The 26,853-nt window shown below is 47.5% G+C and overlaps 9 protein-coding genes across 9 annotated transcripts; 5 read left to right on the top strand and 4 right to left on the bottom strand.

Annotated features, from left to right (window-relative positions):
- Positions 1-579: 579 nt before the first annotated feature.
- On the bottom strand, positions 580-1,134 carry FIESC28_03458 (uncharacterized protein; the record flags this gene model as incomplete). The annotated part of the gene is made up of 4 exons (XM_031157607.1): positions 580-753; positions 807-913; positions 964-989; positions 1,049-1,134. 4 exons carry the CDS (start codon positions 1,132-1,134, stop codon positions 580-582), a joined length of 393 nt encoding a protein of 130 aa, XP_031018344.1.
- Positions 1,135-1,995: 861 nt separating this feature from the next.
- FIESC28_03457 (uncharacterized protein) lies at positions 1,996-4,632 on the bottom strand (the record flags this gene model as incomplete). Its single annotated transcript, XM_031157606.1, has 1 exon — positions 1,996-4,632. The coding sequence occupies one exon, from the start codon at positions 4,630-4,632 to the stop codon at positions 1,996-1,998; it is 2,637 nt and encodes an 878-aa protein (XP_031018343.1).
- Positions 4,633-4,917: 285 nt separating this feature from the next.
- Positions 4,918-5,916, top strand: FIESC28_03456 (uncharacterized protein; the record flags this gene model as incomplete). Its single annotated transcript, XM_031157605.1, has 1 exon — positions 4,918-5,916. The coding sequence occupies one exon, from the start codon at positions 4,918-4,920 to the stop codon at positions 5,914-5,916; it is 999 nt and encodes a 332-aa protein (XP_031018342.1).
- A 1,027-nt stretch (positions 5,917-6,943) lies between these two features.
- FIESC28_03455 (uncharacterized protein) lies at positions 6,944-8,479 on the top strand (the record flags this gene model as incomplete). Its single annotated transcript, XM_031157604.1, has 1 exon — positions 6,944-8,479. The coding sequence occupies one exon, from the start codon at positions 6,944-6,946 to the stop codon at positions 8,477-8,479; it is 1,536 nt and encodes a 511-aa protein (XP_031018341.1).
- A 1,146-nt stretch (positions 8,480-9,625) lies between these two features.
- FIESC28_03454 (uncharacterized protein) lies at positions 9,626-10,837 on the top strand (the record flags this gene model as incomplete). Its single annotated transcript, XM_031157603.1, has 2 exons — positions 9,626-9,895; positions 9,947-10,837. 2 exons carry the CDS (start codon positions 9,626-9,628, stop codon positions 10,835-10,837), a joined length of 1,161 nt encoding a protein of 386 aa, XP_031018340.1.
- An 83-nt stretch (positions 10,838-10,920) lies between these two features.
- Positions 10,921-11,776, bottom strand: FIESC28_03453 (uncharacterized protein; the record flags this gene model as incomplete). The annotated part of the gene is made up of 2 exons (XM_031157602.1): positions 10,921-11,642; positions 11,692-11,776. The coding sequence occupies 2 exons, from the start codon at positions 11,774-11,776 to the stop codon at positions 10,921-10,923; spliced, it is 807 nt and encodes a 268-aa protein (XP_031018339.1).
- Positions 11,777-13,672: 1,896 nt separating this feature from the next.
- On the bottom strand, positions 13,673-14,591 carry FIESC28_03452 (uncharacterized protein; the record flags this gene model as incomplete). The annotated part of the gene is made up of 4 exons (XM_031157601.1): positions 13,673-14,085; positions 14,137-14,203; positions 14,263-14,441; positions 14,516-14,591. The coding sequence occupies 4 exons, from the start codon at positions 14,589-14,591 to the stop codon at positions 13,673-13,675; spliced, it is 735 nt and encodes a 244-aa protein (XP_031018338.1).
- A 3,634-nt stretch (positions 14,592-18,225) lies between these two features.
- Positions 18,226-21,430, top strand: FIESC28_03451 (uncharacterized protein; the record flags this gene model as incomplete). The annotated part of the gene is made up of 6 exons (XM_031157600.1): positions 18,226-18,240; positions 18,295-18,510; positions 18,561-18,858; positions 18,913-18,931; positions 19,711-19,790; positions 19,842-21,430. The coding sequence occupies 6 exons, from the start codon at positions 18,226-18,228 to the stop codon at positions 21,428-21,430; spliced, it is 2,217 nt and encodes a 738-aa protein (XP_031018337.1).
- A 1,429-nt stretch (positions 21,431-22,859) lies between these two features.
- FIESC28_03450 (uncharacterized protein) lies at positions 22,860-26,550 on the top strand (the record flags this gene model as incomplete). Its single annotated transcript, XM_031157599.1, has 10 exons — positions 22,860-23,139; positions 23,192-23,385; positions 23,445-23,788; positions 23,876-24,001; positions 24,067-24,568; positions 25,178-25,281; positions 25,338-25,359; positions 25,408-25,736; positions 25,787-26,173; positions 26,229-26,550. The coding sequence occupies 10 exons, from the start codon at positions 22,860-22,862 to the stop codon at positions 26,548-26,550; spliced, it is 2,610 nt and encodes an 869-aa protein (XP_031018336.1).
- Positions 26,551-26,853: the final 303 nt, after the last annotated feature.

Raw genomic sequence — 26,853 nt, 5'->3', positions numbered from 1 at the left:
TTATTTACAAATAATACTACTACGGCAATACGGATATTACATGTCGATTTGTATAATGCATTACAATTGTATTGAAAGAAGCAAAAACTCATTTCATGGCAATTCAATCAGGCTAATAGCTCGGAGACGTCATCATATGATAGTCCAGCTGTGCGAATACTCGGTGAGTCTACCCCATTTTCCGGAAGAACATAGTGTAGAATACTTTGAAGAAACATTAAGTGACAGGAGGTTGAATTAGCCTTTCTGGCAGTTGACATCTTCTAATGGAGCGGAGTGTAATGCTGGAATGAGATCTGCTGGGGTCTTCGTGGAGATCTACAGGGTAGTTTTGATGAATAAGATTCGAACACAAACATACACAAGGAAGTAGCGGGCTGTCACGATCATCGTTGATGAAAATCTATTGAGGACGATGGTTTTGTATCAAAGTCATTGGCTATGTAATTTGAGAGTACATGACAAAATCGACTTGAACGAAACATCCTTGGTTCAGATTGTAAGCGATGTCGATTGACGTCAATAGCTTCATTATTATGATCAAATCTACCAGTTGATTCAACTCTGCTCATTTAGATATCACAGCTGCTGAGCTCCATCAACAGGCTTCTGCCACTCAGGTCGTCTCTTCGTAAACGCCTCACCAGTAGGAGCAGCAATCTGATCAAAAAGAGAAGCCTTGATAATTGCCTTTCCAGGGTACTTTGGTGTACGCGTAACAACCGGACTGCCGCAGTCACCACAGAAGGAGCGCTACGAGTGGTGTCAGTAAACCTATCGTATCAAGTCCTATGATTTGTACAAACCTGAACCTTGTTGCCTGAATCTGCTGTTGCGGTGAAAGTCTTCAATGTGCCACTCGAGTCGGTGATTTTGGCCTTGTCTTCATCGACGACGTAGTTGGGCGCGAACACTGTTTATGTCAGCTGATTGAGCGGTATTGCAGTTATGAGCTTGGCATACATCCGCCTGCACGCTGACAGTTTGAGCTATAGAATACGTCAATATCTAGTAATTTGCACACCGACAGACCGGGGTAAGCACTAACCAGAAGCACGAAAGGGTGTCCTTCTGCAACTCAGCCGCCAACTCCACCTTAATACTCTCGCAGTTACAGTGACCTTGGTTCGACATAATGGAGGCTTAAACACGGTTTATGGAACAGAATTGATGCTTCAATTGAGATGCGGATAACTTCAAGTTTTTGTATGATCTCCTCATGGTCAGTGCTCTTTGTTGTCGTCATCGATGGACCTCGGGTGGAGAACGAGTGCCGGAATTAGGGTTAAAGTTTTGTGCCATTCCCGAGCCGCTTCCTTCGCGTGCTTCGGGAAGGATTCTGGAAAAACAGGGAACTTAAAAGAGTAGGATTTTCGGAATAACATTCCGAGTAGTGAAACTCAATTTGCTAATCTGAACGGTCTGAAGGTACCCTCTCATGCTCGGAATGCTCGCCGCTGTTTGTCACCGTAGACCCAGCACTCAGTCTTCGTGTTGTAATGTAGGTAATGATGGTTTGAATGTTCTGAGGAATAGTCTCAAGCAAATGCAAGGCTGCTATTTATACTTGATGACTGTTGTGGTTTTTCTTTCTTCTCGCCAGTGCGTCGCCTTTCGGAACTACGGCATTGCAGATGATGAATGGCATCATGGCCTTTTCGCGATGTCATTCGAAGGCAGAGATTGAAGATAAACCGAAGGATAAGTCATCACTGCCGTCTTTAATTGTCACATGTGACGTCTGAGAATCTTACATACAGACCCCATCATTTCGCTCTACCGGTATTGTGCGGCCGACAATGCAGCAGACACTCATGACTCGTCAGCGATAAGGACAAAGTCAATGCAGTCAGCTTTCCACGTTGCACAAACTCCGATGGCGACCACTAAAAGAGCTCGAAAGCGTCATTGCCCGGCATATTTCAAACCCAATCCTTCAAAATACCCGTCCCGCCCCCGAAGTTCCCTCCGTCTTCTCACTGTGTGCAAGTTTCCCTACAACTCAAACCCAGGTTCTAGCTCCCAATCATACAGAAACCTAACAGTGATAGGTTTCTCCTTCCATATCACACCCCTCACTTTAACGTAAACCTCTTCTCCAGGTACCAGGTCGATAAAGTTATCATAAAATGTAACGTCCCAGGGAGGGCGTGACGAGGTTTTCGCTCCAGCACCCCCGTATTTGCCGCTGACTATAACGCCTTTGACTGGTGCATTTGTATTGAGGATGACTCTGGAGCCGTGACCCCACGACCTGGTCGTGATTTTGAGGTTGGGACATGGGCGCATGTATTTTAGTGGTTCAGGCCAGCTTATCCATCTTGCCAGTCGTTCCTCGAGGAAGTCTTTGCCAGTTGGGTCGGTTAGATAACCTGCGATGACGGTTTCTCTGTGGTTTGGGATGTCGATGTTTGCGAGAAGCTCTGTCGTCTGGTTGGCTTTGAGCACCCAATCCTTCTGGTAATCGTTCGCCAGCTCGATCTGCTTCCCGCTCTCAATATCGAAAGCCTTCAATTCCAAGATCACCTTGCGATCCTCAAGCTCCCCATTGACAGCCCACACATCCAACTTGCTCTTCTCGTCAAGATACCCTGTCGTGATATACGGCGGTTTCTCAGTGACAACGCGCTCCATTCCAAGAACAGTCTTTGCTAGAGCTCTCCTCGTCACGTAATAAGCAGGTTTCGGCCTCTGATAGACATCAACAAGAGCCCAACTACTTCCCGGCCAGATGTCATTCATTTGCCAAACTAACGCACCAGCACAATACTCCTGCCCAGGTCCTCGAAACTCTCTTCGCCAGAGGTTATAAGCGTATGCCAATGCTTCTGCTTGAAGGAACTGTGAACAATAGACGAAGTCCTTCAGAGGGTTCATCCTGAAACGATAGTTCTCCCCCATGTACATGGGGTACCGTCTTGCATGACCTGGACCTTTGTCATGAGCGTCGAAGGTTCGGGATTGGGAGTGTCGTTCTTTCGGATCGGTAATTGTGCGTTCAAGAGTGTTTAGACTAGGTGCTGACTCAAAGCCGAATTCGGAAATGAAGCGCGATTTGTATGTCTTGTAATCCTGGTATGGTGATAGCTTTCCGTGCCAGACATCCCAGCAATGGGTGTCACCCACGGTAGGATCGTTAGACTCTTTACCGCCGTACGGTGAGCTGATCCAATATGGAACATCCGTCCCAGAAGCAGCAATGACACCAGGTAGAGTCCTCTCATAAATCTCGCGAGCAGGGAACGTGGTCTTATCCCACGGACCAGTCGTATTACTGTAATCAACATCCCAACAGCGGTCCTGATCAGCACACATATAATCCTCGTTATTTCCACACCAAAGTACCAGCGAAGCATGATGCCCCACGCGCTCAACTTGCTGTTCGACTTCATTCTTAACATTCGCGACAAAGTCTGGTGAAGCAGGATAATTGCCACAAGCAAACAAGAAGTCCTGCCATACCAAGATCCCTTCTTGGTCGGCGATGTCGTAAAACATGTCGTCTTCGACAATCCCACCGCCCCAGACGCGAACCATGGTTTGGTTGCCTTCTTTCATAAGACGGAACCAATTTTTGCGTGTCCATTGACCAACTCTCGGGAGCATAAAGTCAGCGGGGATCCAGCACGACCCTCCGCAGAAAAGCCGAATGTTGTTGACTTCGAAGATAAACGAGGTCCCTGGTTGGTCTTTGAAAGGCTCTTGTAAAAGGCGAAGACGTCGTATTCCGATTCTTTTGCTAACGTCATGTCCTGGGATAGTCGCCTTGATGGTGTACAGATGTTGCTCTCCGTACATGAACGGATACCACAGCTTCGGGTTGTCCACCTTGACCTGGCACTCGAAGGACCCGTCAGACGATACCCTTACGTCGGTTTCCACGGGTTCATCGTTCGTTGAGGGATCTCTAAGTTGAACAGAAACCTGGCCAACGCCATTCGGGTTCTCAACCATGCCCTTTACAGTCACCTCCACCGAAGACAGATCCTCTGCGACATTCTGGCTCACCAAGAACTGGGAAATACGCGACTCATACACCTCAAGATAAATCGGTTTCCACGGTCCAGACGTGTTGATTGCCGGACCCCAGTCCCAACCCCAGTGATACTGAGCCTTTCGAACAAACAGCCTTTCTGGTCCTCCAAAGTTGACAGCACGACCAGTTGGCAGTCTCTTGTATCCAATTCTATCCATCTCAGAGCGCGCGTATGCTGGGGCAGCTCTGAATCTCAACTCAAGAACAGAAGCCTCTTCTCTGCCACGCAGAAGGTCGGTGACGTCCACTCGCTGAGTGATGTGCATATTGTTGCCGGATAGAATATGTTTGTCGTTAAGATAGACATCAACAACAGTGTCTAGACCCTCAAAAACGAGGGCTGCTCGCTCAGAATCTTTGAGGGCAACTGGAGAGATTTTCTCGGTGTGGTAGGTCCAGTCTGCGTCGTTGACCCAAAGACATTCCAACTCGTTGATATCAATGTATGGATCAGGAATGAGCTTGTGATGTAGCAAGTCAATATGCGCGACCGTAGGGAATTGTGCGACGGGGAGGTAGGATGAGGCGGTGCCATCGTTCAAGTCGCTGGACTGCTTGAACTCCCAGCCCTGGTCAATGTCAATTCTTTGGACCATGTTGAACAATGGAATTCTTGTTAGGGCAGTGATAATTGAGGTGGAATATTCAGGGTGTGTCCGGGACAACAAGCCCGGTCTTAACGGCAGGTGAAGCTAATTTATAGAAACAGTAATGAGGTTACCCCTCCAAGCCCCTCCCGGCAGATAGCTTCCCCGCCATGGAATCCTTCGTCGATCATTATTGTGGTCGCAACACGTGATATGTAAGCAACATCGTCATATGGCCCCCAACGAAGGATTCAACTCTCCGTTTGACTCATCTAAATCCTTCAAAAATCCGTAATGACGATGGTTCCGGCCCGTGCGACGCTGTTTGCTTCACTTCGAGTCACAACGACTAGGCCGGCATCTCGATATGTAAAATCCTTCAAAACCAAATGGAGACCCATCTCAACAGCCGTGGGCAAGTCGATCGACCTACCAGATGGCAGACGTCTTGGCTATCATGAATTCGGCGACCCAAATGGGACGCCGTTGATCTACATCCATGGGACTCCCGACTCAGGAATCACACTTTCTGGGTTCGAGGACACCCTGGCGCAGCGGCTAGGTACTCGCTGGGTTGCCCCAGATCGACCAGGAATCGGCCACTCAACATTCTACCCAGACCGGAAAATTCTAGACTTTCCAGCGGATTTGAAAGCCCTGATAGAGCATCTAAGCCTCAGCACGTATCATATCATCGGAACAAGTGGCGGCACTGGCTATACCCTTGCTTGCGCCCAAGCACTACCTCGAGATAATCTAAAAGGGGTCGGTATATGCGCCGGTGTCGGGCCTTGGGAAGCAGGACTGGCAGGACAAAGCGAAACGATGCAGAAGATAATGATGATTTGGAAAGACCAAAATCAGGAATTTGTCGAGTACTTGGAAAGCATCTTCCTCGCCGCAGCTCAAGACCCTGACCCAGCCAAAATGGAGAACGTCTGGAAAGAACAGATCAGAGGCTTCGCGCCAGCCGACCAAAAGATTTTGGAAAGGCCGAGCGCTTTTCAATCAGCAGTCAGGGTCTTCAGACAGGTCTATGCTCAGGGAGGCGCTGGGCATGGCCTTGAGATGAAACTTAATACTCAGCCTTGGGGATTTCGAGTGGAAGATATTGACTATGAAGGTGTTCAGTTGTGGTATGGGTCCGATGATGAGAATACGCCGCCTGAGATGGGACAGTATATGGCGGAGAGGTTGCCGAAGTCGATTTACAAGGAGTATCCGGATGAAACACATTATAGCCTGTGGAGAGAAGACTTGCTGGAGGAATTTCTGAAGGATCTAATGAAATAACAGTAGGGGACAGATGAGATGTCTCACCAGTATTCTATCAGAAAGCCAGAACTAGGCGAATGGAGTACTTCAGCCAAGATTAGCCCCCGACTCAGATGGTCTGACCGGCTGAAATATTGCAGCCCTTGGCATATCTGGTGCCTGATTGATAGCCGGCGCTAAGATTTAAGTTTATGATATGGTTTAGGAATAAACTATAGGCCCTAGCTACCTATCAGTCTACTAACAGTGCTCTGTTTTTAGCTCTGTAGTCTGGCTGTTGTTTTTGTTAATAGGTAGACCGTCTCCTGCATCACTTCCAGTGATAGTCATTCGCCCGGACTTGTCACTATGTGAAATATATCCCAGCTCGATATTGAAACAGTCTCGGGACCATCTGCCATGTTCATTTCAATACTTGATGAAAGAATTGACTTCAGTCTCCAGTACCATCTCCGAAAGACTTATATCTACTTCCTTCAGAGACTGATATGTGTAGGAATGTGTCTTGATTACTGCTGCTGGAAGCCTTGAGTATCTGGACTACTGCACGAGCGAGACACTCACTAGTCAGGTTGAGATGCATGTTCAGCTTTGTGACTTGGTGACTGGCGCTTTGACAGGCCAGTGTGATCCCGGTAGGAGGTCCAAGCGGAATATACACCTGAGAGTCATATCCCTGCGTACTTGGCAGGTGGAGGTCTGGATATGGTTGGCACGCCTATTGAGGCCTGATGGAGGCCAGATTGAGGCCAGCAATCGCACCACAAATCTGCCAGGTTGTAACCAACCAGATTTAACATTGTAGCGCCTGGCCAGTGTATGAGTGGAGTGTGGGGTCCTTATTTTACCAATAACGGACCAATTAATCAATACAGGCACCAATTTTCATGATTGCAAATTGTGTCTAGGTATATTAAATCGTTCGCTGCGGCTAGGCTCAAGTGATACTTCTACCATTTACAAGCGAACCAGACTACTACAATCTCGCACATCTCTCGCGCTATTACAACATCTTAACTCGAAGGCTCGCATTTCGGTTCTCAACATGGATCCCAATCTACTCTACACTCGCCTTGATCCTTCTAAGAAGCAGATCAGGCTCCTCCAGATTACAACGACATCTCCGAGGATCTCTTGCCGACTCAGTACCAGTTCTCTCAATGACGACACTGCATTCTGCGCTCTAACTTATGTTTGGGGTGATCCAATGAACCAGCGAGAGGTTTGGGTGAATGATACTCGCGTTTCGGTTACAAATAACCTTGTAGAGGCGCTTACCGATGTCCAAGAGGTATCGCGAGGCCAGGGTGTTCCAGAATTGCGACTATGGGTCGATGCAATCTGCATTAACCAAAGCGACGACATCGAGAAGAACCACCAGGTTCCCTTAATGAAGGACATTTATTCCGCCGCCGCAATGACTTTCTCCTTCCTAGGATCTTCGCCATCGACTTCGGATCTCTGCTCTGCCCTTGATTGTTTCTCTGTTATCGCATCCCGCCTAGAAAACGGCGATTACAGCACCAAACAAGGGAACGACAGTATCATCTTGAAATTATTCGAAGACTTGCCCCTAGACCCAGCAAAATCCGAGCTACCTCATCCAGAGGTTCCCGAAATTGGTATAGCTCTACCATCATGGAATTCTCAATTGACAGAATATGCTTCACTTCTCAAATCGCTAGCTTACTGGAAACGTGCTTGGATATTTCAGGAGCTTGTTCTGTCTAGGAAAACGATTCTCTTTTACAAAGACCGCTGCATCGAGTTCGAAAATTTCGCCAAGATATCTGAGTGGGCAAGCAACATATCAGCAGGGCCAAAACCCAGCATAATTCACCCGTTGACTTGGTACTTTATTCTATCACTAGCATATCGAGCAGTGAGAGTCACCCGTCTTGTACGAAATGTCCTCTATCAGTATCGAACGCAGACGAGTGACAGAAAAAGGAACACCCCCACAATTCGACAATTAGGCCATTACGCTATGCATTTACAAGCAACTAACCCGAAAGACTATGTCTACGCCCTGTTGGGCATTTCTGGTCTAGAAATTGTCCCACGGTATGAAACTACTGTAGCTGTCGCCTCTGTTTATGTCGAATTTTGTGCCAAGCAAATGGAACATAACTATTCTGATCCTCTGAAATTCCTCAATAAGAGCGGACTCGCAAACGGGAACCCTGGGCATCATAATTTGCCCTCGTGGGTGCCAAATCTCCCCATCGGCGGTACAGAAAAGGATTTTGCGATGATCAAGTCTTTCTCTGATTTGGATACAGTTCAGACTTGGAGTGAATTTACAGGACACTCCGACAAAACTTTCATTCAAAACCACAGCCTCTTCCTTTCCTCACTCCTGATCGACTCGGTCGATGATGTCAGTGAACCTCGTCCCTCTTACGGCGATAAGAGATCTCTTCTGGAATACGTTTTATCGATTTTTAAAATGCTAGACCGCGCCTTTCAGGATTCTAAAGACTCATTCTGCAACGACTGCCACCCATTTTTGAAGCTTACGAGTGCTTTCTACCAAACCAGGATTACAAGTTCAGATTGGGATGGTGCAAGTGTACTCTGAATTGCAAGAATACTGCAATTCTATTTACCCCAAGCCCGGGATGCTACTAATCCGAATGCCTGGGATGTGGACGCAATCTATGGAGGCACATTCGCGGACCACATCTTCTGTCAGGAATTAAAAGCCATGAAACTTGATTTGGAAGTAGGTACCAAGATCTTGTTCGGGCTGATTCCAGAATTATTCCGCCCGATCACGGTCGACGAGACTCACTCAAGAGTGATGGACATGCACTTCTTGAAAACTGCCACTCGAGTAGCTTTTACGAAAAACAGAGAATTTGCTGTTGTTTCCGAACCTGCACTTCCTGGGGATCAAATAGTCCTCTTGGCGGGATATAAAAGTGTTTGTTCAATACGGAAAGTTAATGATCATTATGTGTACGTTGGGCAAGTAGGTTATCCTTCGGATTTGGTTGATAATGCAGTGCACAAGTTTACTATTGGGAAAACAAAACCTGTAGATATAGAACTACGGTAGTAAGTTTATATAGAACTTCACTTACCAGGTTTCTTTATCTCAAAGCCTCTTCATCATTCAACATATTATTCCTAGCCTAGCTGCATGACAGGTACAACTCACTACTCAATGGCTTTCTTATAGTTAAGGAAAAGACGCTAATGAATTGATCGTCTTGACAATGGGTTCATAGGCCTGTATTTCGGCTTCCTTCATCTCGGTTATTCGCTGAGAAAATCGGTTGTTGTCGAGCTTCTTCTCTGAATCGTTCGGATCGACGATCCTGGGACTTAGCATCCGACCTGCACCCGTATTAGAATGGCTACAGGTAAGAAAGGTTCCGAGCGACTCTGGTCCATTGCAAAGCTCGAGCTGGAGTTCTTCAACTTTCGTGCACTAGCGGCTTGAGTCGTCGTATATCGCAATGCGCTAGTATGCTAACACAGTAGGGATATTGATACCGAAGTGGAAGGTGACAAGGAACGTACAGAGTCTTGGCTGTGACTGCAAGGATTAACATACGAGGTTGAAAACGGAGGTCTGTACTATAACGGCAAATGGGAGTGACGATCCCTCATGCCAATGAAATGAATAAATCGAAAACCGCGTATCTATAAATATATAAACACGACTGTATCACCATCAATTCTTCGGCCCTTTACAGCTTTATTTCCCTAAGTTGCCAACATGAAGTTTCTCTTGCTCAGCCTGGCCGCTATCGTCGCCGCTCTCCCCGCAGACAAGAATGTCGTGCCTGGCAAATTCGTCGTAGCGCTCAAGCCTACTGACGATCTTGACCTCCACGCTCGATGGGTCTCCGACGTCAACAGAGAAGCTTTGACCCGTCGCGGTGTTGAGTCTGCTGGAATTGACAAGACCTTCAGTTTCCCCGGTTTCAAGGGTTACTCGGGTTCATTTGATGAGGAGACTATTAAGATCATCAAGGCCAATTCCACCGTAAGCATACATCTTTTCGACATGATGGATTGATTAATAACTGTGACACAGGTTATGCGCGTGGAACCTGAGCAAGAATACACTGTGACTGCACAAGTCACTCAACAAAGCCCACCATGGGGCCTTTCGGCTATTTCCAACGCCAAACCCCCATCTTCAAGCGCCTCTTATACTTACGACTCGACGGCGGGTGAAGGAGTTTTCGCTTATGTGCTGGACAGCGGTATCTACCTTGAGCACGAAGAATTCCAAGGTCGCGCAATTTTTGGGGCAGATACGTCAGGCGTTGCCAGTCAGAAGCAGCACGGCACTCTGGTCGCCGCCATCGTCAATGGCGCCACATATGGGGTTGCTAAAAAGGCCACTGTTGTCGATGTCCAGGTCTTGGGCGACGACACAGGTACCACCAGCGGTGTTCTTGCCGGTGTGGCCTGGACTGTCAATGACGTTGTGGCTAAGAAGCGTGCTGGCAAGGCTGTCATTAACATGAGCCTGTCGGGATCTTCCTCGGATATTATGAACGATGCAGTGCAGAAGGCCATTGACGCTGGTGTTCCCGTCATTGCAGCCGCAGGAAACATGAATCAGGATGCAGCAGATGGAAGTCCAGCAAATAACCCCAACGTCATCACCGTGGCTGCTAGCAACAAGAACTACCAGCGATGGCAGCATTCCAACTGGGGTCCTGCTTGCGATATCTTCGCACCGGGTCAGGAGATTTTGTCTGCCTGGCCTACTTCTCCTACCGGGTCACGAACTGCGGATGGCACATCGGAGGCTGCTCCTCATGTTGCGGGTGTCATCGCTTATTTGCTTGCTCTGGAGGGGCCGCGTACGCCTGCTGAGATATGGGCAAGAGTTAAGGAGTTGGCCATCAAGGATAAGATTACGGATACCAAGGGTGTTCCCAACCTTTTTCTGTACAACGGAATTGGCAAGTGATCTGTAAATATTAAGGCTAGCTAAGCTGGAAGAGAAATTGTACAGGTAATTATAGACTACAAGATACAAAGACCAGAATACATTCATCGCTGCTTCCGGGCCGACACACTGACGGGCGACATGTTCGCAGGACTTCCGCTACCAATAAACCAAAACTTTCCACTATCAGTGAAGAAAGTGTCATATGGATCCCCTCCCGCTCTCGGACATGTACTTTCATCGTTGGCATCGGTTGAACAAAATACTCTGGGGGCTGTGCATGCAAGATTTCCGTTGTTGACTTGGCAGGTGAGATACTCTTGCCATTGGCTTCCACCAACGGGGCCAGCTCCACAATAGCTGACATACGGCGGGTAGGCAGCCGAGGGAGACGACCAGTAGTATGCACAGACGTAAGCTGCGGTCTCGGCATCCTGGAGTCGTCCTGTAGAGTCTACGGTGAATTTCCGAGGGCTTGAACCAGAGATGGCTGTGGCGTCGAAGGCGATGAAAGTTCCTTGTTGACCAGTACCTTGAGGTTGGGCGCCATTGAGGCTGCCACCTGAGGCACCCAGAACAAATGTTGGTTCTCCAGCAGGAGCCTCTGAAGTTGTCGCAGCGTCCGAGGTAGTGGCGGCAGATGTCTCGATGAGGGTGGTAGTGTATTCGGCTGCGGCGATGGTCGTAGTACCATCTTCAGATGTAGCAGTAGTCGCAGTAAGCTCAACAGTCGTTGTCGGTTCAGACCAGGCGATGCTAGAAAGTTCCAAGATGGTTCTCGTAGCCTCAGCCGTTGAATCAGAGGTGATCGTCGCGGCTTCCGAAGCTGAAAGACTGTGTTAGCAGTAATTCCATTGTGCGCAACCTCCGCTCACTTGATGTATTCGGTTTACAGGGGCTTGCAATCACCGAATCAGCGGCATAAAAGCCAACACCTAGTAGGAAGAAACCACAACGCATTATGACGATTTGAAAGGTAAGGTGCAGAGTTAAGAAAACAGAAAAGAGGAGAGGGAGCTTTTTGGGCCACGAGCCATTGATATTGTCTCAGCTGCGAATGTCTCATTTCTCAAAATCGATAGTCTTGGTTTAGCAAGGCACTAGGATGCCCAAAAGGTGAAGGTGGACCAGTTTCAATTGGTCTGAGTGGTTAGTGTGCTATCGCTACTGCAGGGGAGTTGTCGCTAAGCTGATTTAAAACTAGACCAGGGCGGAAAACACAGTGAGCTACCCTATAGTGCGTGATGAGAAACAATTGCGAAATAAACACCTAAACATCGAAACAGTATTCACCAAGTATTCCTCGTCCTCGTAAGGGTCTGAGTTTATTATTCCAGGTCTAGGAAAGCTTTAGTGGGAACGAGTAGGACCTCAGAAGATACAGGTCATATTTGTTCTATCACGACTAAAAAATATTGGGTTTTCTTCCTGTTTTGGGACACATTATTCTGCCTCCAAAATAAACATTCCCTTACATTTTTTGATGTAAAGTGAGTAGGTCGTACAATAAGTTGGTATGTCCGTTGACGAATCTGAACAATTCACAAGCAACATGACCCCCATGAAGCAGCTATCATTGTCTTGTCCCAAACTCTATGCCTCACGGCCTACGCTTGAAAAAAACTCAAAACAGCCGATGCATGCACAGAACCTTTGGATAATTTTAATTCCAACTCAACCAAAATGTTATTTCCAGCTACTCTATAAAATGTCAATCCTCCTTCCCTCTTTCTGTTTTTTCTGTCCCTTACTTTTCATCCACTTCCAGAAACCACGAGGATAGCAACCCTGCAGCTCAACCACCAAATCAAATACCACAATGGTCTCTGATATAACCTGGGCAATTTTGTACGTCGGGCTCATCATATGGGTCTGCGATGCAATCAGGCTAATGTTGCGCGCCTGGCTCCATCTTTCTGAACATGTTGCCAGTCAAATCCTACGATATGTTCTGATTGGAATCTTCGTTTTGGGGCTGCTGAAGCCTCTGGAAAATTGGTTGCACAGCCTTTCCCAGATGGACAACGCGACCACAGAAGTACACCTAAAGTCAGAGGAGCGTGAAGAAATCCCTACAGCTCATTCGGACTAGATCTAGGTGGGGTTCGACCCGCCCCACTCAACACTACTGCTCGCCGAGTGGATGTAGAATGCGGATCTATTATGGGGCCCCCCTGAAGGTGTCCGATAACAGATTGAGGTACCAGCAGAGGATTGCCAATCGCATCAGTGCCCTACAGCTGCCTAAGGCAATGCTGATTTAAAACTCTATGAGGTACCCTTGCTATCACTTGTGCAAATTCCTCACAGAAGCAGGAGACACTGATTCCGATCTCATTCAGATACTCGATATAAGAATAAAACTTCTTTTCACTTCGACATTCTTTCCTATCTCTTGATATCCGTGTAGGCTCTATTCTTTCATATTTGTCAATATGGGCCAACCGACATCAACGCATCTGGACTCGAAACAGTCGGAAGACGAGAAAACTATATTTGAACAACCATCATATTCACTCCAGGTAGTCGCCTAAAAGTACCTTACTCAATGGCAAAAGGGGCTGAAGCCAGAAGCCCTGGATACGGCAATCGACTGTCTCGGTAAATCAGTCGAATATATGCCGAAAGGCAGTTTATGCGAGCCTAGCTATCACGGAAACCTAGGTGTCGCCCTTCCCAATAGGTGTCCATATGTTCATAATAGGATATGGCTCGGTCGAAATATGAATCATAAGACCTCAGCAGGTTGCCCAAGTTTGATTTAGAGAACAATAGTGTTACATTCAGCAAGTGATTTAAGAACAGATAGCTAAGAGCTGACGCAAAGCCCACCGTAGGAACTAATTGCAGTGCATCTTATTCACCCTGGATGTTCATTCCGGGATTCTCAGACACATCGTCAACATCCTGATAAATGCGTTCATATCTTGAACTCTCCGTCTCTCCCTGTCCATCCGTTATCGCGGTCCCACGGGCCTGAGGCTCTTCGCTTGACAAGGGATCCTGACTCGAGAGGGCCGCAGATGACGGAACTTGCGAAGATGGTGGGATGGCAGATGACGGATCCTGCGATGTTGAAATGGTGGGATAGAAAGATGGCTCAGGGTTGTTGATGAAACATTGTTCGATCGAAGTAGCAGTGACAATGCTTATCTCTGTGGAGGTGACCGTTGTGATCGGTACAATCTCTTGGACATGCTCGACTGTGACGTTCACTGTGATGATTGCGGGCTTCAAGTCAGGTACTATTGTGGTTTTTCGGCAATGACCTGTGGTTTCACGTATTAGTTGGGCCTATGCGGGGAAAATCTTCCACGTACCATGTGTTTGGTTGTTGACTGTCACTACTTTCACCTTTTTCTTGACAACTGTCTGAGTTGGGAGCACCTGGATTATTTGTTAGCCCGAAAAAAGCCCCAAGGCGATCCCTCATCAAGTTGTTTGACCTTCTCTGTTGTCGTAGTAAAGTTCTGCGTTACATAAACGGTGCTGATAGGCGATAGAATAATTCTCATGTCCTCCATAATTCCGCATTGTTTGATATGGCCACCACATTCGACCATCGTCTTTTCATCGACATGGAGTAGAGAGCCGTGTTCAGATTTCCCTAGAACAGTGGTATATACTGTTTGACGTATGTTAGGAATGTAGGTAATAGCAGCCCAAGGAAGTGTCCAAGGACAGAGGATTAAAACTTACACTCCTCAGCCGCGACCTGGCTCAAGAGCCACAGAAGTATGATGGCGAAAGAAGGCCAACAAAGCTTGGACAGCATGGCGAATATCGTATATCTCAGCAATTGGATCGATGAGAGAGCCTGTCGGAGTAGGTAAAAGGTTGGGGAAAAGGCAGCGAGCGGGATTTATTGATGGCACGATTGAACGGTGTGTGATGAGTGAAGAAGTTGGCGGTTGAGATGTGATCCTAGAGGTTACATGGGTCCCTTTGTAATATAGGTAAGCCCCCCAAGTTCTGTTCCTGGACAGCCGCTCAAGCCTACACCCTTGTTCGTATATTAATTCAACAGCGCCGAAAGGAATGGTAGCCCCTTGCGTACGACACTGGGATTGTAAGATAAGTCTCAGGGCGCATTGAAATGGGGTTTAGCTCCCAGAGATAAGTATTAGAAAACCAGGAGGAACTTTGACGGCCATACGAGAGTATTGGTCCACAGATCGGCCCCCACGATAGGATAGAAATGTGATGAAAGGAGAGTTGGCTTGAACGTAGACTTGGTTAGCGCCAGACGGAACATGGGAGGCCAGACTATCAACATCGGGGGACCTTTCCTGCGTCGCTTCGTTCACAGTTAGGCCAGTCCAAAGTGCCCGTGATAAGCCGTTTGTGGCTATCACAATCGATAGCTCCCTGACTAGGTTTCGGGGTCTAGACGAGGAACTTCCTGCCGCAACATAGAGCGTGGCTTGAGCGATCTTGGAATGAACGACTATTTAAAACAAACCATGCTGTAAAGAGCAACAATCGGCCGTTTGGCTGTGCGAGACAAAGCTGAACAGCTTGTCCGGAATGAGCGCATGTACAAGGGTCTTTAAAGATAGTGTGATGAGGTCTTACGAGGCAATACTCACCTCCTTGTGGCGCACAGGTCAGCTTTCATCCTGGAATTTTATTGAGATGCTATAGTGTCTCGCCTTCACGCGGAACGAGATGGCAACAAGTGACCAGTCCGCGTATCAGCCATCTCAGCTGACCATGTAGCCTGCTCAATATTTCGTTCAGCGGAGACCCAGCCATGCGAATGCGAGAACGGCATGATCAATATGTGGTAGTGATTACATTGACACTGGTTTCTGCGGTCCGGCCACTCGACTTTTTGAGGGTCTACCGACCCTTAAACCAGGATCTAAGCCTGAGCCTTCTAGGTCCGATGGGCACTAAGATTCCATCTTGTCACTGCTTGGATTCCAATGGGTCCAATTCACGTATTCCGTGACAGCCGCCAGCTGATAGGACAGTTTGGTTCTGGAATCTTCATTTGTTCTGCAGCTTTCGCTTCTTCAAGAGCTGCATAGCCGACGTCAAGGCACACTGTAAAGCGCTAGGCTAGAGAGTGGACTCACTACAATCCTTCCAAATGTAAGTCTCAACTTCTGGATCTTTCTCTGAACCAGTATCGAACTATTGGCCAGATTACGACATCTGTAGTGTACCTGCAAAGGGTTAGGTGACTATCCAATTCAGCGATCTGTCACACTTCGCCACGCCGCCAAGATCGCCTCATGCCATCGTTCAAAGACCAATTAAACCCTTGTTGATGGCGGAGATGGAATTGATCAGACAAGCTTTCTACGCCACACCGGCAAATGGCTGTGTTGAGGCGGGCTGACGGACCGGAAACAGTTATGGTGAGACATGGAACGGCCGCCCCAACTTTCACCGCTAGTCCCGCTCTGCGGCTCGGCACGCCATGTCAAATGCAAGGATACGGCGTCCTTGGCTCAATGAGACAACAAGTGAAACAACCTAGAATTCTTCAAGGTTACCAGCCAGCCCCGGCTAAGTCGAGACTGGTCTGTGCATAGCTATCGTATTTTTTCCATCAGACCGTGCCAGCTACAAGCCACTGTGGTAATGAAATGACTCAGCTTTGACCTGTCACTTGCGCTGTGCAGAACTGGGTTATGAATGCATTGGTCCGTAGTGCGTAGCGTAAGAGCATTGCCCCAGTCACATTAACTTGCAACATAAAATTCAATTTTTTCGTGACGATCCAAGTACAACGCTCAGACGTTTTACTTCGAGGGGAAAGAGTCGGGTCTTGATTTATCCACTCTGCAGTTATTCATTATTCTTACTTGTGACACCGAAAATAGAGCTGAATTGGAATAATAATACGACCAAAGGACTTCCCATCATCATTTGTGTTGCCACTGATAGTTCCTGGCCTGTATGTACAGGGTAAGACTGGTTTCACACGTGCGATTCTGCTGCAGGCTTTTGGAAGCCCTCTTGGGGCTGTGTATGATACCCTATACCATTCTCCCAAAAGGGTAAAGACAGCTTGAGTGTGGCTAGCTAACATGTCGAAGAAAGATACGCGTCTAAGTGATGTCTCTTAGCGAGCACGTATGTCAATGCCATGTTAACCAATGACAACGCCGTGTCAATCGACGTAAACAGCAGGGTTGCCACTTCACCAATACAATATTCACATCATGCCGTTTCTACCGGTCCGAAGAATGCTGCAGGAAAACGACGCCACATGGTCCATATCAGATTGACGAAGTCTTTGGTGGTTACCTGGTCACTCGTTAGCGTTCTCCACTCCACCAACTTGTCGTCCAAATTTCACATCACGGCGTTTCGTAGAGTGCCCATGGTCTAGATCGTGAAGCCAGCATGAATCGACTCACTTCAGCTCAGTTCCTTCAAACCACGGCCTGTGATTATTCCTCTTCGAGCGAAACCCGGTGAACGAAGGAGACCCTTCAGCTGCTCCTGGTGACGGGTCAGAATTCTGCTTGTAGAAGTTCAAGGTTCGAGGTTGGTTGGATCAGGGGGCTGGCTGAGTACTGCACATAGCTGGCTGAACTATGCCAAAACATACTCACTTAGACATGGATAAGGTGTGTGGGCAATGTGAGCTGACACTGTTAATGTCGCCACATTGATTAAGACAACATTTTACGTTAGAAGGAAAACCCGTGTAGCGCCTGTCTGAAGATCAGGAAATGACTTGGTCAAGACGACGTGTTCATTATGTGAACAAGATGTGGTGGCATTCATTTAGTCGCTAGGGAAAGATACCCGATGAATGTGAGTCTATTTCGATGTCTACTTTCTCAAGGGGTGCTTGTTCTAGATTTGAGACGGGACGTTAAGACCAAGTCACTAATGGTGCCAGCGTGATAGTTTCCTCGTTGATCACTTCTATGTTAGACTAGGTCCCTCGAGCAAATATCACAAATATCACAGATACTCCCAAGAACTATCGGATCATAGCTTGATCTGTGGCTAGCTGTACATACGGCCACAGCCATTTAGAGGAATAAACTTTCATTCTACAAGATCCAGACCCTCGAAGGCTGAGACAACGTCTCCCCCGAGACTGGCCAAGTATATCCGTCAGTTAGCTGTGGCTTTCTGTGGACAACATACCTGCCTCGGAAACCTGATCTCCGCTGCAAAAGGCTAACAGAGGAATCTATCCGGTACGTTGCAGACATGCAAAGATGGCGAAGAAGGCTACTATGAATTTGGAGACGATTCTGTCCGACGGAACAAGTATAAAGCTGGACGTTTCCCTCAAACCAGAAATGAAATCACTCACAACATTAACGACCATCACTGATACTTCCTTTTTCTTCGAGATCAAGAACTCACATCCTTTGCATCACGATATTTTGACTACTTGTCTTCCTACAGACCAACGTAGACATCCATCCACCATGCCTGTTCCCACAGTATGATGTTATCTGTCAAAGCACTTAGAGGTCATTGCTGACACTACCTCTTAGCTTCCCAAGGATATTGTCGCCGTCGACAGCGGAGATAGGACTTACATGTTCTACGTCAACACCAAACGCAAGCTTAGCTACCTGATTTCTCCTGGACCCGATGGAACCGGCGACTACTCCTTCAAAAGAATTGACATTGATAGCGATGATGTCGAAGTCAGTGAGAAGACCCAGCAAGTCGCTGCCATCGCGTGGGAAGCCGACGGAGTAAAGCAGGTAAGCTGACAACCATATAATGAGCCGTATAATACCTCTTTCGTTAACAGGCTTCTCAGATTCGCGTTTATTACGTCAACGAAGGTGGTAGGCTCAACGAGGTTTGCCATAGTAGCAACGTTGATGGGTGGTACCAGGGCTCGCTAGGCAAGAAGGGTACGACCCAGTATCCGATCGTCGAAGGCTCGTCTATCTCAGCCACAGTCGCTCGTAGGAACGGTGATGGTGGTCAGGGAGCCACTTACAGTCTCAGGGTTTTTGCGTCCGGCGCCGGCCAGGAAAATGACTACGGAGTCCCCAGCATTAGCGTTTTCACGTTCGGCTACAACGCGAAGGGACAGGCGACCGGTCAGTGGGCCCCGTCCCCGATCAGCAACTCAATTACCAAATGGTGATTCCAAGGAGAGGTGGACACATTTGGGTACGTAGTCGAGATCAGAGATCGGCTCGTGGTTATGATGGCAAGGCTTATGAAGGAATGTCTTAATGTGGTGGACGAGCTTTTTGACGCAGGGTTTTGCTTCGTCCGACGGTTTTTTCCCCTGCTGGGCTCTGAGTCACTATCTCTATTTCTTCTAAATAAAACAGAGTGATCTGTTTCAACTTATGACCGCCTGTGACATGTTTAGTTGAATCCAAAATTCGCTGGATGATTGGTCTAACCGATAGCAATGTCGCAATGACACTTGTTCCCACACCCACTGTAGGCTGGCATAACCGTAATCCACTTTGAAGTAGGAACGATCAAGTTGAGGCTATGAATAAAGTTCTATAAGTTCGACCGTGATTACTGTGTTGAAGTACGATAGACCAGACAAAGATTGACTGCAGGATTGCAGATGTGCCTAAAAGCTCAGGCATGATGGCAATCTTACATCATATGACAATTTTAATGCCGCATTTTCTACGTTTCATCACAAAGTCTGGAACACCAGACCTGTTTATGAATAACTTTCCCTTTTTATATTTCTAGTCAGAGATGGACAACAGCCTCTTCTATCAGGAAAAGCTATGTTCCGCTTGCCAAAAATATCTCCTCACTTACCGTTCTCGCATGCTTATTGAGGGACAAACTTTTCAAAGCTTCAAAGATGCTGTAGATAATAAGTGTATCATATGCTCAGTGGTATGGCAGAGAGGACGTCAGGGTGTTAGGCGAGAACTTTTCTCAGCCAAGACATGGAGCCCGTTAAACTATAGTGTCATGAGATACGGACTGAGAGATGGTCGAAATGGCTTGAGAGTTTGCACCACTGAATTCCAGTTTATACCGGCAGATGGTATGGCCTTGTCCCAGTCTAACGCGTATCTGCACTAACGGACCTCCGCAGCTATAGACAACCATCCTGGTGTCTTCCCAGTCCTGGACCTCGCCATAGACAAGCACCAGGTTTCGACCAGAGGGTTGCCTTGGCTGCAACACTGCCAACACTCGCACTCACAATGCAATAGCCACAACCCTTCAATGCAGTTATGGCGTCCCACAAGACTGCTTGATGTCCACACCGAAGAATATCTCAACTGGAGACTTTGTGTGACATCCAAGGACACCATACCTTCAAGTCCAATCTCTTATCTAACCCTCAGTTACCGTTGGAGTCCGACTCCTCAGATACGACTGCTTTCGTCAAATCTTGAAAAGCTCCGACAAGGTCTACCAATTGCCGATCTGCCCGTTTTATTCCAGGATGTTATATATGTTGCCCGCCAATTCTCCATACGGTACATCTGGATTGACGCGCTATGCATAATCCAGGACTCAAAGGACGACTGGGAAAGAGAATCCCCGATGATGCGACACGTCTATTCCAATTCCGTTTGCACAATAGCTGCTTCTGGCTCCGGGTCCTCGGACGACAGTCTCTTCCACGATAGAGACTTGGACTTTATCAAAGCCGGGAAAGTGAAAAGCTCCCTATTTACAGGGCAACCGGAGCCTTATTACATATGGGATAGATCCTACTTTGAACGACAGATACTCGAAGGCGGACTGCGTACTCGAGGCTGGGTCTTCCAAGAATGGTTTCTGTCACCCCGAATCCTCTATTTCGGTCGCCATCAACTCATTTGGGAGTGCCGCACACTACATCGCTGCGAGGTCTTTCCTGGAGGTGTACCAGGGTACCAGTCACCGAAGCAGATGAGCATGGAGATGGTCCCGTCCACGCGAACAGAGAATCAAATGCCTGATGACAAGGCTGGGCTATGGGTTGACCTCATTAACCAATACACCAAGTGTAATCTCACATTTCCCAGCGACAGACTCAACGCGATGGCCGGTATTGCCAAGCTTTTCGAGGAAGTTACCGGCGACCAGTATGTAGCGGGACTCTGGAAATCACGCTTTATCGAACTGCTAGACTGGGCTGTAGTTATTTGCTCAGCCCCCCCTTCTAGAAAATATCGAGCGCCGTCTTGGTCGTGGGCACACGTAGGCGGTGCAGTGGAAGTGCACAATCTGACCGTTGACACTTCGACTTCGCAGCAAAACACTATCAAGCATAAGTCGTTGCTTGCGGAGCTTGTATCGGTAGAAGTTGTCACCCAGACCCAGGACAAGATGTCCACAGTCCTCAGCGGTATCGCTGTGCTAAAGGCCAGGATCGTGCCGATTGAGTGCATTCGCACCCGAAAGAGACAGTATAGATTCCAAGGTCCTAGATGCCAGCTAGGATATGCAGTCCAGCCAGATTCACTAGACAGAATGTTCAAAAAGGGCCAAAAGGTCTTCTGCATGCCTTTGATTTATTACGAGTATGGCAATGAGTTTTTTAACCATATGTCCTGTCTCGTCTTGGACTGGAGAGGAGATTCACCTGATTGGCCGAATGCGTATACAAGACTGGGCTTGCTTTGGGTGAAGCGCTGTTCTGATCCTGCATCACTTGGTGGCAAGATACAGCAAATTGAACTGATTTAGGCTAAGACTTGATGAGACCCTTTTACACATGTCATGTAAAGAACCCAGACTGGCCACTGCATTTTAATGTGAAATGGGGATGTATGAGAAATGTTCTGTTGCGATGAGCTATTTCTCACTAGGTATGTCGTTGAAGGGCGAATGTGGAAAACCTGTAGTTTCGAGACTTGTAGAAGCTTATATGTTGATATCAAAGTTCTGGATCTATCTCAAGACTGGCTATATGTCTTCTCTTGGTTATCTGTACTACAGTAGCAGTAGGGCTGACAATTCTGCATTTTATAATTGTTTCACCCACCAACCTGAAGACGTTACCTGATAATAAGGTTTCCATCTTGAATTACACTTTTCAAGCACCATTACTCTGATGCTCACACGGGACCTCTTTTTTCTTTTTTTGCTTTGCCAATTGCCCTGATATTGGGTTTCGGCTGCGGATAAAAAGCGTTGCTTTCATCCAATTCTGAAGACGCTACATCTCTTCTCTACTGGGACAACAGCGAATAGAGGACACAAGCTTCATAGCAACATCGCTATTGGACTAGTAATTTTGTCCCACTGCATGAACATCAATGCTCCTTCTACAATACTGTAAATCGGTCTTCGTTCACGGAGTCGGGGGAGGAGAACCTGAGATGCGTGGAATAAGCCTTGATACGCCGGTGGGAAAACCGACGGAAAGAATCGATCAGTGAATGCGATCATGGCGGTTGTGATGTGCGTGAATGAAGAGACTGCGGTGGCAAATTCGTAAACTTCCATCAAGGTGGGATGAGTCTGAGCATTCAATTTCTTTCCAGACGATCCGTCTTCGTCGTCCACCTTCACAACATCAAATTCGTACGATAAAATGATGTGTGCTACGTTGACAGGGATCGGGAAGAACCACCAGATGACATCCATAACTGCGGTAGATACCTAGGTTGACGTCGGAAGAGACTTTCCAACAGCCAGCAGGATCATTCCAAGAGCCGAAGTATGGAAGAAACAGCATAGTGCTAGAACGAGGAGCGTGTCTTCAGAAAGCAATGTCGTTGATACAGGGTACCATAACTCTGATGCAATAGATACAATCTTCGGAGCATTCGGGCCTGTTTCTTGGTTGAGTGCTATGACCCCCAACGTTGGGTATTCATCGACCCACCCAGCTGAAAATACATACATCTGGAATGCGGCTGGACGTCATAGTACATTCGAATGTCAAAGAGTCTCCCAAGTACCAGTAAGCGTTGATGCAAATAAGGCAAGAGGAACGCGGATCCTGGATGGTAGCAGCTGAAAATCAAGCAGCACACCGCTCGGACTTCTTAAGCCTGCTTTAGGTGGTCAGCATCTTTCGACTGGATAAATGTATAATACCTCGTATCTTTTACAATGCAAATCGCTCCCCTCTTGACGTTCAAAATATTGAGTTGTTCAGATAAAAATGATGGGCACAGTAAACAGCTCGAAGGTCGGCAACTTGAGCATAACCACTGGAAAAGAAAAGCATTCTATTTTTCTTGATTTCATTTATGATCATCCCCAACTTATCTTTATTTTCATTCTCGCCGTTCTAACCTATCTAGTCATTGCGAGCGTTCGTCGCTATCACCGCCTTCGCGATTTTCAAGGGCCTCCATTGGCTGCTTGGACCAAATTATGGCTGTTGAAAACGGTAACTTCTGGGAGGATGCACCAGATCTTTTACACAACAACCAAGAAATATGGTATGTGACCCTGAAGTTGGTCTGCCAACTTATTATGGTTAACACGTACCAGGATCGATGGTTCGAATTGCTCCCAACTCCCTCATGACGTCTGACGCCACATTATGGAGGCGCATCTGCGCTGTTCGCAGCCCGTATGTTCGCGCAGACTGGTACAAAGGCATGAGGTTCGAGCCCGATAAGGATATTGTTCTTACGTATAGCGATGAGAAGCATACTGAGATGCGGTCAAAATTGGCAGCCGGGGTCAGTCCCTCATGTCAGAAAGATACCACTGTAGGTGTTAGGCTGACCATGAATCATAGTATGCTGGCAAAGAAAGCGAGAACTTTGAAAAGGATATGGATGCGCGCATTGCTGAGCTTCTCGAACTCATCAGGAACAAGTACATCTCCGATGACCACAGCTATAAGCCGTTTGACTGGGGCTTGATGTCCAGTAATCTTACTCTAGATGTCGTCACTGAACTTGGATTTAGTCATTGTATCGGCAATATTAAGAGCAACAGCGATCTGTACGACTACTATGGCATCACTGCCGAGGGTCTCCCGATCGTACAAACATTGACTGTCTTCCCTTGGATAGTCACTATGTTTGAGAATAGCTCCATCTTAAAGTGGATCATGCCTAGCACTGAAGACAAGCATGGGTACGGAAGGTTACTAGGGTGAGCTGTTCCTTGGATGGTCAAGTATCTATGAAATTCCTTATGAACGACGAGTCCTGACTATGGCAGTTTTGCGAAGAAGCGAGCTCGTGAGCGATTTGGCCCCGGGAAGTTGGAGAAACGGGACATGCTAGGGTCGTTTATCCGCCATGGCATAACTCAGAAGGAAGCTGAAGCAGAAACCATTGTGCAGCTGTAGGTCTAACTTGGCCAATCACGATTTACATCATGTTCTATGAGATTTACTGACATAAGTGTAGGATGGCCGGTACCGACCCGGCAGCAACCGCCCTCCGGGTTGCTATTCTATATATAATCACACAGCCGCAAGTACACAGGCGACTACTTGATGAATTTCAAGCTAACGGTCTGCTATCCGAGCGATCAAATGAGACCATTGTCTCATTCGCAACCGCTTCAAAGATGCCATATTTGCAAGCCTGTATCAAGGAGACTCTGCGGATATGGCCCCCTTTCTGCGGACTTATGGAAAAGGTCGTCCCTCCAGGAGGAGATGTGCTAGCCGATGGCCGAAAGTTACCGGAAGGTACTCATATCGGACTCTCTTTCTGGGGCATGATGCGAGACCCCGAAGTCTTTGGTGACGATACAGATATATTCCGCCCTGAGCGTTGGATCAATACCGAAAATGAGAGACTCAGGGTGATGGAAAGGACAGTAGAATGCGGGTTTAGCTCTGGACGTTATACGTGTCTTGGAAAGGATTTGGCTATCCTGCAGGTCAATAAGGTGATTGTTGAGGTAAGTCTCCAAACCTTTAGTTGTCATACCCTTATCAGGGATTGGCAGGACGAACAGCTACTTACTACCTATTGTAGTTACTTTGCCGCTATGAACTATCGGTGGTAGATCCATTGAATCCTTGGGAAAGCTTTGCTTATGGCATTTTCCTCCAGCGGCATTTCTGGCTCCGAGTTACTGACCGAGTTCGGCAAACTTGACTTATCAGGTACATATACCTTTTTGCAAGGTACCAAATTGATTGCTACTCATACGTCGTTAAGTTCCACTCCGCTGGCTGGGTCGTGAAATCTGAGATGTAAAAATTCTATAGGCATTTGTTTTCTAAAGGATACCATTCTGAGCTATCCCTCAAGTGATAACCAGAGCTTTTACTGTGATTGCTGTCTGGAACTGTTGATATTTGTTGAATACCTTCTTGTTGTAAGATCACTGAACATGTTGATTTATTTTCAGTTCTTAATTTCGCAGATGATAAGAAACTTTAACCGCCTTAAACCAGGATTTCTACGTCAACCGGAATAGAATCTCGGATTGAGTATGCGACAAGATGTTCTTCCTGTCCTCTGAGGCTCAAAAGGGTCCACTTGCTGGCTCTTATATCCCAAGGCCTACAGCAGTGCGGGATTGTATGCCATTGCGAACAACGTCCTGTCCACTAACAATGTCTTCTACACTCCTGCCCAGCACGGATATGATCGAGCCCTCGACACGTAAGTGCCATCTCATGTTGTTCAAAATTGGTCCCCCGTGCTGACATGCTCTGTAGCTTTCTGAACTGGGTAGACTTCGTAAGAATATCGATCGATTGCTTCAAGGCTCTTACTAACTCCATCTAGGGAAGCAATGCCAACCCTGGCCTCGATGCTGCTCTCTTGGACGCCATCACAGAGCAGCAGGATTCTCAGGCAGCACTTGACTCTGCGACTGCTAGGGCTGAAGCCAGGTGGACCAAGGACGTCAAGCGCGGCATGACTGACCAGCCTTTCGCAGTTTGGCTCGACATGGGAAAGGCCCCTGATTGCACTGCGGCTAGGCAACAGGCAGATATGGTCTCTCAAAAGATCACCCAGATCCAAGTTCAGATGGGCGGACCCATGGCTAATACTGTCAGATCCGACAGAGACAGCCTCAGCATGGGCCGGAACATGGGTTCGGATTTTCCAGGGTACGTTCTCAGTCACTGTTATGTGATTGGACCAGGCTAACTATGTCTAGCTACAACATGAAGGCTGCAAGTGGCGGTAATCTTAGTAACGTTGAGCTTCTCAACAAGGAGCGCTCTGGCGAGAGTATCCCCGACCCACTTACATCTCGGGTTCCACTCTATCAATCTCCCGAATGTGAGGCCTTTGTCAAGGATGCCGTGACAGAGGCCGCTAGTGGCGACTACAGCTCTCACAATCGGATTGAAGTCGACATCGACACTGACAAGGACACTTCTGACTATAATTTCGGGCAACCTGATGATGCTTCAGTCAATGCTGGAACCCCTTGGTTCTCGTTCGGAGATTCAACACTGGATACTGGTTCCGAGTCTTCGGAAGTCGAAGTTGTCGTCACCTACAATGACATCCGCGCTGTGACCGTCCAGCCTGGACAGTGGTACGTCACGACATCTTGAACTATACTACCACAACATCACTGACTGTAACTACAGGAATGTCGACCTCAGCAAGTACAAGTTACGTTCTGAAGCCCCCAACGAAGTCAAGACACTTTCTCGAGCCAGCCAAGTCGTTGTCGTCGCCGGTCTCGGCTTTGAGATCACCGTCGGGGAATCCACCGCCGAGACGCTTGATAGTGAGCTGGAGGAGACTACCAATGCTGGTGGTAGCATTAGTGTCTTTGGTATCACCATCAATCTGGGTGATGCTGGGAAAAACACACACACAACATCTTGGGATAAGGACTTCAGGACTTTCAAGGTCGTGCCTGATTTCGATAACAACATTACTACCGTTGTTGGTGTCGTTGCCTAGTGTCTGCAGTAAACTATTCTTGTGGTACAAAAGGCGGCGGATCTGCGTCTTGGAAAAGCTCGAGTTAGCCAACTAGATGGCTTTAGGAAAGAATGAATAAAACATTGTCTAACAGAGAACCTTGATGGATAAAATAATTATATGCCTAGGCCTATATGTCGGTAATCTCACCTTCGCTCGTTAGGTCATTATATCGGGGCGCCAGAAAGTGCATATTTTATTGCCAAGTCTACGACTACATATGGATCACAAAGATGTTGCAGCACTTGAGTCTCACAATTGATTCGCTTGAGATTTCTACTG

Source organism: Fusarium coffeatum (assembly GCF_003316985.1).
Source record: "Fusarium coffeatum strain FIESC_28 chromosome Unknown BRIP53273_contig_73, whole genome shotgun sequence".
NCBI lineage: Eukaryota > Fungi > Ascomycota > Sordariomycetes > Hypocreales > Nectriaceae > Fusarium > Fusarium coffeatum.
This window is presented reverse-complemented; position numbering and strand designations above follow the sequence as displayed.